The sequence below is a fragment of the Vombatus ursinus genome, unplaced genomic scaffold (assembly GCF_900497805.2).
Source record: "Vombatus ursinus unplaced genomic scaffold, bare-nosed wombat genome assembly UNPS02015089.1, whole genome shotgun sequence".
Lineage (NCBI taxonomy): Eukaryota > Metazoa > Chordata > Mammalia > Diprotodontia > Vombatidae > Vombatus > Vombatus ursinus.
The window spans coordinates 5,081,893-5,094,159 of record NW_020954867.1 but is presented as its reverse complement, the minus strand read 5'-3'; the positions used below and the strand labels follow the sequence as shown (position 1 = coordinate 5,094,159).

The 12,267-nt window shown below is 35.0% G+C and overlaps 1 protein-coding gene across 4 annotated transcripts in view; it reads left to right on the top strand.

Annotated features, from left to right (window-relative positions):
• The window catches only part of DIAPH3 (diaphanous related formin 3), a 426,288-nt gene that overhangs the window by 110,925 nt on the left and 303,096 nt on the right, over positions 1-12,267 (top strand). For all 4 annotated transcript variants that reach the window (XM_027846174.1, XM_027846175.1, XM_027846172.1 and 1 more), the window contains 4 exons: positions 2,510-2,584; positions 2,660-2,729; positions 4,917-5,053; positions 6,545-6,650. In XM_027846174.1, the coding sequence (XP_027701975.1) occupies positions 2,510-2,584; positions 2,660-2,729; positions 4,917-5,053; positions 6,545-6,650 (388 nt within the window). The remainder of the gene's footprint in view (positions 1-2,509; positions 2,585-2,659; positions 2,730-4,916; positions 5,054-6,544; positions 6,651-12,267) is intronic.

Here is a 12,267-nt window from a genome sequence, read left to right as displayed (position 1 = left end):
GTCATTTAGAGCATATCTGAGTAAAGGATATCCAGCACAGTTTTGAGGTTCTTTTTTGGTCTCTTTTGTGGCAACTGATTTACTTTGTTAAAGAAATGATGGTAGTCTTTGGTTAGTGTTTGTTCTCATCCATTCCAGATTTTTTGGCTTCAAAAGTTTGTAGCAAATAGGTCAGATTGGAGTTGTGTGCCATTTCTTTCTTTTTTTATTCTCCTGGCTTGGTATTGATTTTAGTCTGTACTCTTATAAGTCATTGTTCTGAATACAAAGCCAGCTGATGTCTCCTGTGTATGTCAGTATTTAGTGATTGCCTGCCTGTTCTATTCTAATAGAATGTATTTTTTGTAATATTATTTGGTATTCCCCATATACAGAACCTCGAGGCTCTCTTCCTTTAAATTTCATGATTTGTACTCTTGAAGTTTCTGTGTAGTCTATAAGACTTTGGCCACTCTTGTTTTTTTTTTCTGAATGTATTTTTCACTGTCTTCCCCTATGCTCACTTCTGTACTAAAGTTATTGAGTATTAATATATACATGAATTTAATTTGGATGATTTTATGAAATTAAATGTATTTCAACAAGACTTTATTGAATTCCCATGCTGTGCCCAGAATTTTTGTAGTTGGGGTATTCAAAGATAAATGAAAAGACTCCTGTCCATAGGGAACTTAGATGCTCCCATGACTTGAAGGAGAGAGGGGAAGGTAGCACCTCCATGGATAAATCTTCACAACAATATTGAGAGGAAGTACAGAGCAATTTTAGGGTTAGAGGAAGAGCACTTATCTGAGGGAAACCAGAATGGCATTCCTGCATAAAGCAGAACTTGAAGGGAGATAAGATGAAGAGTAAGGGGGAAATGTGTGGTCATTTTGGGTATAGAGATTGGAGCCAAGTAGAGATTTTTCGGTTTCCTCATTCCTTTCAATAGATTTTGGCACATAAGCTGCAATTTTCTTCATGTTGGTCTTTTTGTGAATGCCTATCATGGGCACTTCTATATAAACAGACCAAAAGTCCTATGAAATGATATTTCCTATCAATTCTAGGTGGTGCTGTGGATAAAGCTCTGGGCCTAGAGCCAGGAAGACTCATCTTCCTGAGGTCAAATTTAGCCTCAGACACTAGTGACTGTGGGCAAGTCACTTAACCCTGTTTGCCTCAGTTTCTCATCTGTAAAATTAATTGGAGAAGGAAATGGTAAACCACTCCAGTGTGTTTGCCAAGAAAACTCCAAATGGGGTCATGAAGAGTTGGACATGACTCAACAACAACAAAATTCTAGAAGTACAATAAAACCAATTCCTTTCTTTGCCTCACCAAGGAGCTCTTCTGTCTCATTTTTCTATTTAACTTTAACTTGTTTTCTTTTGGTTTCATTTATATTGAGACTAACGGGGGAAGGAGAAGGCAATAAATATTTGTATACCTCTTGCTATGTGCTATACACTGTAGTGTTTTACAAATATTATCTCATTTGAATCTCACAACAACCCTGTGAGGGAGATGCTATAATTATCCCCCTTTTGCAATTGAGAAAACTGAGACAAACAGAGGGGACATTTAATGTGAGTTACCCAAAGTCACATAGCTGGTAAGGGTCCAAGGCCAGTTTTTGAACTCATCTTCTTGGCGTCAGACCCAGTACTCTAGTCATTGCACCACCAACTGCCTTTTGACAGAGTGGATATGATTTGGTTGCCCTTGTATTTTGTCCCTTTGTTGGTTATTGGACAAATACTAATATTTAGGGTCACATTAACTTAACAGATAAGTTAATATTTAAAAATAATCCCAAACTATGTGATTCTTAGCACTCTCTCCTCCTTTCTCTTTCATTTCCTTTCTTTCCTTCTCTTTCACCTCTTCCTCCTTTTTTTTTTCCTACTTTACCCTTCATGACTACAGTCAAGTAGGACTGAATTCTGTTTTGTAGTTTTCTTTGTTTTGTGGGTTGCCATGACTGAAGAATTCGTTACCAAGTAGCTGCTAAGCTAGCTAGATCCTTGGAATATGTTTATGTGTGTATGTCTGTGTGTATATATGTATGTAATGTATTGTGTTGCAGGACCGTAGTTGAATTTTTTCCCTAATGGTAGAAGCTGCTTGATCTTGTTCTAATGCCATTTTAGAAAGAAACTAGGCTTATCATCACTTTGTGATAGAAGGGATTGCATAGGATTTCTTGAAAGTCATGGAATGATTATAATAAAAATAACTCACATAAGTTCTTTAAAGCTTAAAAATTGATTTTTCTGCATGAAACTTGTGGCATAGGCAATACAGGTATTATTGTTTCCATTTTATAGATGAAGTTAGGGCTCATTGGTGAAATGACTTGCCCACGATCACATAGCTAGTAGATGTCAGAGCTGGAATTGGAAGGCAGATAGATTCCTTGACTCCAAGTCTAATATTTATTCCCCTCCACTGTAAGTAGGTTACATTTTGTCTTAGGCTTACCTGAAACATTTGTAATTGATTTTTATCATGTTATGTTTTTCAGTTGGGTGGAAAACTTTGGACATGAAGGTCTTGGGTTATTGCTGGATATTTTGGAAAAATTGATTAATAGTAAAATGTAAGTATTGTTTACATTATTTTATCTGTATTTATAAATCCAGTTGTTATTATAGTATTTCTCGTGTCATTCCAGCCAGGAAAAAATTGTGAAAAGGAGTCAGCACAAAGTCATACAGTGTTTGAAGGCTTTGATGAACACAAAGGTAGGAGCGCCTCAGAAAATGGATGTAGAAATGTGAATAATAGTTAACTCAAGTTTTGTCCAGATCATTTGTCCATTATCTATATGATTTAATGATTCATCTCTAAATTTTCACTTAAATTTCACTTAAATATATACTTTATTTATTGTTATTTTTGAGGCAAGAAAGTGTCAAGTGTCTGGTCTGAGACTAGATTTGAACTCAGGTCCTGACTGTTGGTGCTGTATCCACTGCGCCGCCTAGCTGCCCCTACTTTATTTATTATTTACATTATTATTTATATTATATTATTAAATTATGTACTGTTAACATGTTTATTTTACAAATGAGAGGTACCTGGGAATAAATTGATTCACTATTGCCTTTCCAGTGTTTTAATTTTAGAAGTTAATGCAAATCTTTTTTAAATATAACACTTTGAGTAAAATCAACTAAATCGCATTTCTTCAGTTCCCACTAGTGATGTTGTATATAGTATTATTTAAAAAACCCTAAGTAGACTATCAGGCTGATTTCTTTTTTTTTTTTTTTCTGACTTCTTTTTTTTAAAAGACATTGATCTGTATGTTGAATGAACACAGTAGTGTGGGTGCAGATTGCTCTACTCAGTGTTCAGTCAGCCATCTTCAGAAATTCCAATTCCTACTAAAGGACACCACTTAGCTCTTCTGCTGACCCAGAAGCTCCATTGGGATGGAGCTTTTAATGTTTTTAGGGCCAGCTTCTTGATCTGCTAGGCTATGCTTCACAATTTGAGGGAAAATGCTATTATTGGGTCTTTATAAGTTTCTTCGCAGACTGTTATTTTTTTCTATAAAAAAAGTTCCTCCTTGATGCATAGCATGTGCATCTACTTTTCTGCTTAGTGTCTTGCACATGGGCCTGTAATAAGTGCTTGTTGAATTGAATTTATTGCTTTAGTTCATTCTCACTGGTCTTTCTTTCCCACAGTGTAGACATGAGCCTGAAAAGAGATGGTTCCTTTCCTTTTAAATCCTTTAATCACGTCATTATCTTAACCTCTGATTTTTCTGATTGACTATAATATGATAATAAGTCACATTTCATTCTTATCTCAAATCATTCCAGTTCAATAATAAATGCTTAGAATGCATATTCTTTATGATTATAATAAGCCATTCTGATTAGATAACATATGCTTACAAGGAAAGACTCTGCTCAAATTGTCTGTTACCTTTTGCTCCATTAATTTGTGAGGCTTTCCTAGTTTTACAGGTATTGTATTGAAAATCAGCATGGCCTTATTGCTCATATCTAGTAAGTTACCAGACAAGTCCTGTGGTACCAGTAACTCTGCCTTCTGTGTCCCCATTTTCTTGTCCCACTCCACTGCCCTTGTAGAGGTCTTTGGTACTTCTGTTGCTGTAGTAATGTCATAGAAGGTCTTCCAGTGTCCGCTTTTCTTTATCCCAACCTGTCTTTCATACCTTTTTAGATGCAGTACAGTGCTGTCTACAGAATAGGTGTTGAATTTATTATCATTGATTTCATAAAATCCAGATAGTCTCATTCTTCTGATTAGGTGAATTCTACCATTTGGATGTACCCCACTCTCTCTGTTGTCTGCTAAGCTCTTAGAGGGCAGGTCTTTTTTTTTTTTTTTTTTGGTCTTTGTGGTTCTAGTGCTTATCCTGTAGTGGATGCTTCATAAATGTTTATTGATTTTTGGTCACATTGCAGAAGACAGCATGGTACAGTGAAAAGGTCACTGAGTATTTGGTCTCAAGACATCAGTTTGAGCCTGGGCTCTTTAATTTACTATCTTAGGCACAATGGAGAGGAAAGTCATGACCTCTTTGAGTTTTAATTTCCATATATATAAAATGAGGAAAAGAAGATGGTTATTATAGTAATCAAATCACACAAGGTAAGCGGAAGATTTTGTAACTGAAACATATGTTAGTGTAAATTTTAAAAAATAATCATTATTGTTCTTAAAGTAGGATTTTCATCTTTAGCCAATATACATGGTTCTTGCTTAAAAGATAGTACTTTTTTTGGCTTATTTTTTTTACAAAACTCTTGGAGTTTGTGATAGAACAAGAGCAAAATGAAATATTAGCCTATATGTTATTTAATAACATCTACTTATATCTACATTTAATCTACTTTGGATGACTTTTTAAAAATGAGAATTTTAACATTTTTGTTTTCAAAATATTTTAGTATGGTTTGGAAAGAATTATGGGAGAAGAAAAGTGTCTGTCATTATTGGCCAAGGCCATGGACCCTCAGCAAGCCAACATGATGGTGGATGTTGTTAAACTTCTTTCTGCAATATGTATTGTTGGAGAGGAAAATGTGTAAGTATCCCATTTAATTTTTTATAACACTTTACAGCAATTTAATTATTTGATTTTATTAAAATATTCATTAGGCCAGCAATTTTATTTTAATTGATTGAACAGTTTAACAATGTATTAATAATTATTAAATCTATCATTTTAATTATTATATTATGAAATTAAATGATTGATTAAATTAATTTTGTTCGTTATAAAGTTGATAAGTTTTTACACCTCTACCTTTCTCTTTCAGTTTTATTGAAAGTAATTTATCCTTGAATATATTTCTATAACTTTTTTAGATTGTTTGGTGTCATATAACTAAATTTTTTTTTATAGTTATGATATGCTTTAAATAAAGTTTTATATTATTCCTGTGACATCTAAATGCTTGATTTTTTATCTTAAACTTTTTTTTCTGCTAGGTATTATCTGCTTCTAATATCTTGAAATGGAAATACTTTTGTCATTTGTTTAATGTAATATATATTTTGAGAGATGTACGTGTAAACTGGTATACTTAATTTTAATGACACTACTATTCAGAAATATGAATTATAAGAATATTATTCAAATATTAAATTTAAATTAGCCTATGGTATAGAATGAAGTGCCTGTACTCATCACTAAGAACTTATAAAGAATTAATACATACACTGATTGAAGAATAATCCTAACCATGATCTTTGAATATGTTAGACACCACACTAGATAAATTTCACTTCAGAAGGAACAACTAAATGGTTTCTTTTTTATAAAAGGATATTAATGTTGGCATAGAGAGAGATATAGACTGAATTTTAAGATCCAAGATGACTATGGGGCTCTTGTTGGTTTCCCAGAGGAATAATATAGTTTCCATTGTAGCAAATGCTTCATAGAATAGAATTGTATTTTTTTGACTTGTTTTGATGATTTTAAAAGAAAAATTGCAAACGAGTGATTTAGAGAGTTTTGTTGCCTTTTTGGTTGGATTTATGTCTTGAACTCAGGATATTGTAGCTGAATAAATTGTATCCAGCAATGTAACAGTGAAAGCAATGGTAAAATCTGTGTTACAGATTTTAAAATAGAAACTCATCAAAAAAGCAAGAACAAATTGACAAGGCATATTGAATGATTTCAACATGGATTGTTAGCAAGACTGAAATTTGAACTAGGGTCTTCTGATTAAAAATCTAGTACTCTTTTCCAACAGACCCTGCTGCCTCATCTGTGCCATGAAATATAGAACATCTGAGTCTAGAAAAAAAATGCAAACTATTGTTATATGAAATTTTTCTATTTTGTACATATTTAACAGTTTATGTTTCTATAATAAGCTTTACTTTAAAGTTCTAAAAGGTTAATCATTTGCTTTCTATGTAAAGTATTACATTTAGTTAGATCAGGTCAATTTTTTTGCCATAATGTTTATTCTGTAAGTGTGCAATCAATTTAATGATGTAAATTTTAATTGACTTAATTTCAGTTTAATAATGCAAATAATTGATTTGTAATTTTTAATAGCCTTGAAGAAGTTTTAGAAGCCTTAACAACAGCTGGAGAAGAAAAAAAAATTGATAGGTTTTCTTCGATTGTAGAAGGTCTTCAGGGAAATTCTGTTCAATTGCAAGTATGTGTTTTATTTCTATTTTAAAGGGTAAAGATTTCTCCTAGCACATTGCCTTCTGCCCATCTGTACACTGAACCTGGTACCCTTCTTAACCTTTCCCTGCTTTCTGCTTCTAGCTCTGGAAACTAATCAGATCAATTCCACCCTTCCTAATAAGGATATATTAATCAATTGCCCTGAGACTCTACTCACCATCACTTTGACTCCCAAGCCAAAACATCCTTCTCTGGCCACCACTTTTAAAAGTGTTATCTTCCCTTATGAGAATGTAAGCAGAGACTGTCTTGTTTTTTAAGTAAATGTGTATCCCCGATTCTTAGCATAATGCCTGGCATGAGCAGAAGTGATTAATAAATGCTTTTTCACTCATTACATTTCAGGCAAAAAAAAGTAGTCTGGTGCTGTGGACAAAAGGCTGGTTTCATGGAAGACCTGTGTTTAAATTCTGTGTCTGGCACTTACTAGCTCCGGTTTAGTCATTTAACTGCTCAGTTCCCCTGAGCAGCTCTGAAACACTTAAGCTATAATTGTTATGTGAGGGGAGTTCCCATATCAGTATTGCCATATACCAATCGAAGGTATGGACCTAACACAAAATGCAAGAAATCGTGTGATAGTTATCACCTCCATGATACTAATCTCTATTTCACCTTCACCCTGAAAACAGAAGCACAGGACCAGAATCTCAGGGTTGGTCAGGGCCTCATCAGCTATCTGGTTGAAACCAATACATGAACAAAGATACCCTCAACCACAAACCCAACAAGTTGTGATTCATCCTTTGCTCGAAGACTGACAGTGACCTTACCTGACAGTTAATGCATTTATTCTGTAATACTGGTATTTTGTATGATTGTTTGTTTTTGTGTCTTGTCCCCATTCTGGAACATGAGCTCTGTGATGATAAAGACCATGTCTCACCCAAATTTTGTATCTTCCCTAATCCTATCACTCGAGCTCTGCATATGTTAGGTACATAATAAATATTGAATAGCTGTTGAATGTCAAAAAATAAAAGGGGGGGGGTAAAGATGTCTATTTTTGATTCTACGAAATTTTAAAGTTTTCTTTTCCTAGTAAGTATCTATTTGAAATATGGTAGATAAGTATAATGTAGTAAGTTTTTATTTGAACATTTTGCCTTACCATACAAAGTAATTTTTTGACATGTGTCTGGCTTGTAGACGTATCCCACTTTTTAACAGCAGTCTTGAGCCCTAAAAGAAGAATCATTCAGAGCAATAATAAATGAAGCATTAGGCTTTTAATTGTCATCTTTTATCTCATATCAAAGAACATGGAGGCAGCAGGAACAAGGGAGAGGAGTTTAGGGTAAATGACTCTTAGGCCCTTAAACAGAGGAGAAGGAGCAGAGATAGAATTAAGCTGAAATCACTGGAGGGAGGTCACCAGGAGGTCTAGCAGCAGCAAGGACAGGGTTCATTGGTGGTGCTACAAGAAGCTCCTCTCGGGCTTGGTACATCCGGATTATAATAAAGTCTTCTCAGGCTTGGATTTCATCACTTCCATATCATGGCAACTGATTTGTTCCATAGTTTTTATAGATTTTATAGAAATGGGAGATCTCTTCACTTGAGGCTTCATAAGCAGTTTAAGAGTATGTAATAAACTCACCTTTAGATAGTGCTTCAGAGTTTGCAGAGTATCTTGCTTAAAATAACCCAGTGATATAGATAGTACAAATGTAATACCTATTTTACTGATAAGGGATACGAAATTTTGAGAGGTGAATTGAATTGTCCATCATCACACGGCTAATAAATGTCACAAATGAGATTTGAACTCAGGTCTTTTGATTAATTCAAATCTTCTATCCACTGTGCACATGTGATAGAATTTCAGTAGATAAAGGGACCAGAGAGTTGTTGGGGAGAGGATAGTGTAGACATGGGAAATAATGTAAGCTAATGCTAGGAGGCAAAAAATGTGGGACTTGGGGGAGGGGGTAGGGGAAGGAGGAGATGGACACATGCAGTCCATTTTGGCTGGAGCTTAGATTATGTGGACTGGTTTTTGAGACAAGGTCTTTTCAAGTCTGAAAAAACAGAGCGGTACCAGATTGTAGAGGGCACTGAAAGCCAGGATAAGACATCACAACCCTTTTCAGATTTCTAGGGAGCTGCTGAAGGATTTTGAATAAAGTGAAATGACCAAATCTGTGCATAAAGATTAAGCTGGCATGGATATGATTGTTAGAGTAGAGCAGAGAATAAAGGTAGGAGGAGGATTTAGCGGGTTACGTTGCAGTAGCCCAGGAGGATAATGAGGGCTGATGGGAGGGATTCAAAAAATGTCAGGGAAAAGGACATGACAGGTTACCAGGATAGGATTTGGCAGGTGAAGGAGACGGAAGTCAAAGATAACACCAAAAATGATTAATGTGGAAATATTTTACATGTCTGTATATGTATAACCTATATCAGATTTTGCTTGCTGTCTTGGAGGGGGGAGGGTAGGGAGGAAGGGAAGGATAGAATTTGGAACTCAAAACTTTAAAAAGCCCACACAAATGTCAAAAAATTGCTTTAACATGTGGTTGGGGAAAAATAAAATATTAGAAAAATTTTTTAACAAACACCCAGTTATCAGCCATAAAATAAAGGAATGGCAAAATATATTGCATTATCTTGATAATTAAAAAAAAAAGTGTTTGTTTCAATGCACTTCCTTAATGAGGTAAGACTGCTATTGATATTATTGTTATTGGGAATGGGGATTTAAAGTGGACACTTTGTATTTTTAAGTCATTGCAATGCTAAGATAAGTATACTGTGTAATAAAATTAAAAAAAAAAAGATAGTACCAAGGTTTGGAACATAGGAGACACTATAAGTGGTATATAAGTGGCTGACAGAAATTTGAAAGGAGGAATAGGTTTTAGGGAAATAATATGATTAGTTTTGGACCCATGGAGTTTGAGGTACCAATGGAACATCCAGGTAGAGATACTTAAAGGTATTTGAAGATATGAATATAGAGCTTCTGAGAAAACACTAGTGTTAGAAAAGACTGGTTGTGAGGCCACTCAGTGGAACAGGTATTTATTAAGCCATGGAACACCAGAGGACACACCAGTTTGGTGAAAACACAATTCCTACCTTGTTAACCTTGTAGTATAATAAGAGAATTTGACATAATCACCAGTTTCTCTAATGCAAAATAGCATATAAGTACATTAGAAAGTTAAAATGCATTTTTTACTGTAGTGTAAGGTTGAGTGATGTTTAGGTAATCAGGTTAGCCCACAAAAGCATGCTAATCCAAGTAATCCATATTGTAGCTATAGTGCAATACATGATAGTACAAAACAGTTGAAAACCACCATTTATAATATATCTGTAAAAACAATAGCTTTGAGCAGTATCTGGTGAGAAGTCAGGTACTAGGAATCTCCCAATACCCTCCCCACCATCCTCCCCAAATAAAAAAAACAAACAAACCAAAAACATCCGTATTCACCCAACACAATGCTTGCTGGGGGACCCCCCAAAGTCAGTTGACAATTGACATACCTCTTGCTTCTAGTGTTAACTAGTCAGTAACCAATAAATATCCATTCCCCAATTGAGAAACTATTTCCATTAAGTCTGTACAAAGAGCTGATAAGCGTGCTTTCATGAGAATGTAATAAACACCATCTCATTCCCTGGCTCAAGTGTCAGTGCCTCCTTATTGCTTCTAGGATAAAATACAGCCCTCTCTATCTGTCATTTAAAGCCTTTCACAATCTGACCCAGCCTATCTTTTCAGGCTGCTTGTGCAGTATTCTCTCTTGGGCTCTCTCTGCTTCAGAAAAACTGGTCCACTTACTTACTGTTCCTGAACATGACATTCTATTTATTGCTTCTGTTCTGGCTGTTAGACATGCTTTCTCCCTCCTTTTTTCCCTCACCCCCTTGAGGACTTGGCACAAGTATCATCTCCTTCAAAGCCTACTTATTTCGCTTTCCTACTGAGAGTATGAATGTATATATTGAGAGAAAAGTACCAATGCCAGAGCTTTTAGGAGCACCCTAGATTAGCATAAGAGGTAATAACAATGCTAATGACATCTGACATTTAGGTAGCATTTTTAAGGTTTGCCAGACAGCTTACATATATTTCCTCAATTATTTCTTACGACTGTGTGAGGTAAATACTATAGTTTTTATATATATTTTACTGATGGAAAACTTGAGACTTAGAGAATTTGTCAGTGTATTTGTGATCACACAGCTATTAAGTGTGAGAAGTAGGACCTGAACTTCAGTCTCTATTCTTTACGCTCTAGTGAAGCAGAATGAGCTAAGTCTTCGGTATAGTTAAGATCTTGTTGGCAAGCTTAGATCAAATGCAAGTGGGTTCATAGATAAGTTGGAGGGGAGGGATTGGAAGCAAGAAAGGTATACAGCCTTTTTTTAAAAAAGAAATGGGGCTGTGAAGTTAGAAATATTACATTGATTTGAGGGTAGAGCAATGAAATGGTTTAGTTTTTTTTTTTCTCCCAGAAGAATGTTTGTACATATTTGTAGCAACAGGGAGAGAGGAAGTAGGTAAGGAGAAATTGAGGGATGAAGTGGAAGGGTTGGCCTAGGCATGGAGAAAGGCCATATTTCCTCAAATAGAATAAAGGAGGAGAGAATTCAGAATGACAGAGTTTTTGTGGGGTAGAGTTGTGAAGAAGGAGCTCATGGTGTATGAGTGATGTGATAGTAGTGAAGTGAAGTGATAGGAGCTGTCGTCTGGTGAAAGTCAGGAGATAGTTTCAGGGGCTTGATGGAGGTTAGAGGGCAAAGTCAGTGCCTGTTGATTGGTGACTGGTTAAACAAAGTGTTGTACATTAATGTAATGGGATATTATTTCGCTGTCAGACATGATGAATGTGAAAAATCAGAGGACCATTTCAAGATGAAATGATACAGAGTGATGTAAACAGACCCAGGAAAACAATATACACTATGACAACAACAATAATCACTACCATTTATTATAGTGATTTTAAGGTTTGCAAAGCGCTTTACAGATGTTATCTCGTTTGATGTACTTAGCATAGTGCTTAGCAAATAGTAGGCACTTTATAAATGCTAGTTATATTACTCACAAATGTATTAAATAAATTAAACCCCACTGTTCTTATTGTTCTTTGACTATAAAAACATTTTATTAGGGAGAACAAACTGCAGCCTTAAAAATTCTCCTCCAAAAAATTGTCTCCATTGCATGTCAAAATTTATGAGATTTCTTGAAAGATATAACAATAGAGGTAACCTTGTTTTACAAACCTTCGATCATTAATATCCCACAATGCACAAAACAAAGTTACATATCCTTGCCAAAGAAAATAATATACTATCATGGAGGAAACCTAGTGCTGAATACAAAACAGAGAGGGTGGTGAAGGGCTCCATGGGCTATTTGCAGAAGAAATAGTGATGATAATATCAAGCTCTGGAAACTTGGAAAGCCTCCTAAATGAGATATGTTTTTCTTTAAGTGACTTTATTATCCACACAGGAAAAACCACATGGACGAATAATGATTATTTCTCAGAATATTTGGATAGAAACACTATTTTGTCCATCAGTACGTACATCTTAGACAACCAGTGATTTGGACC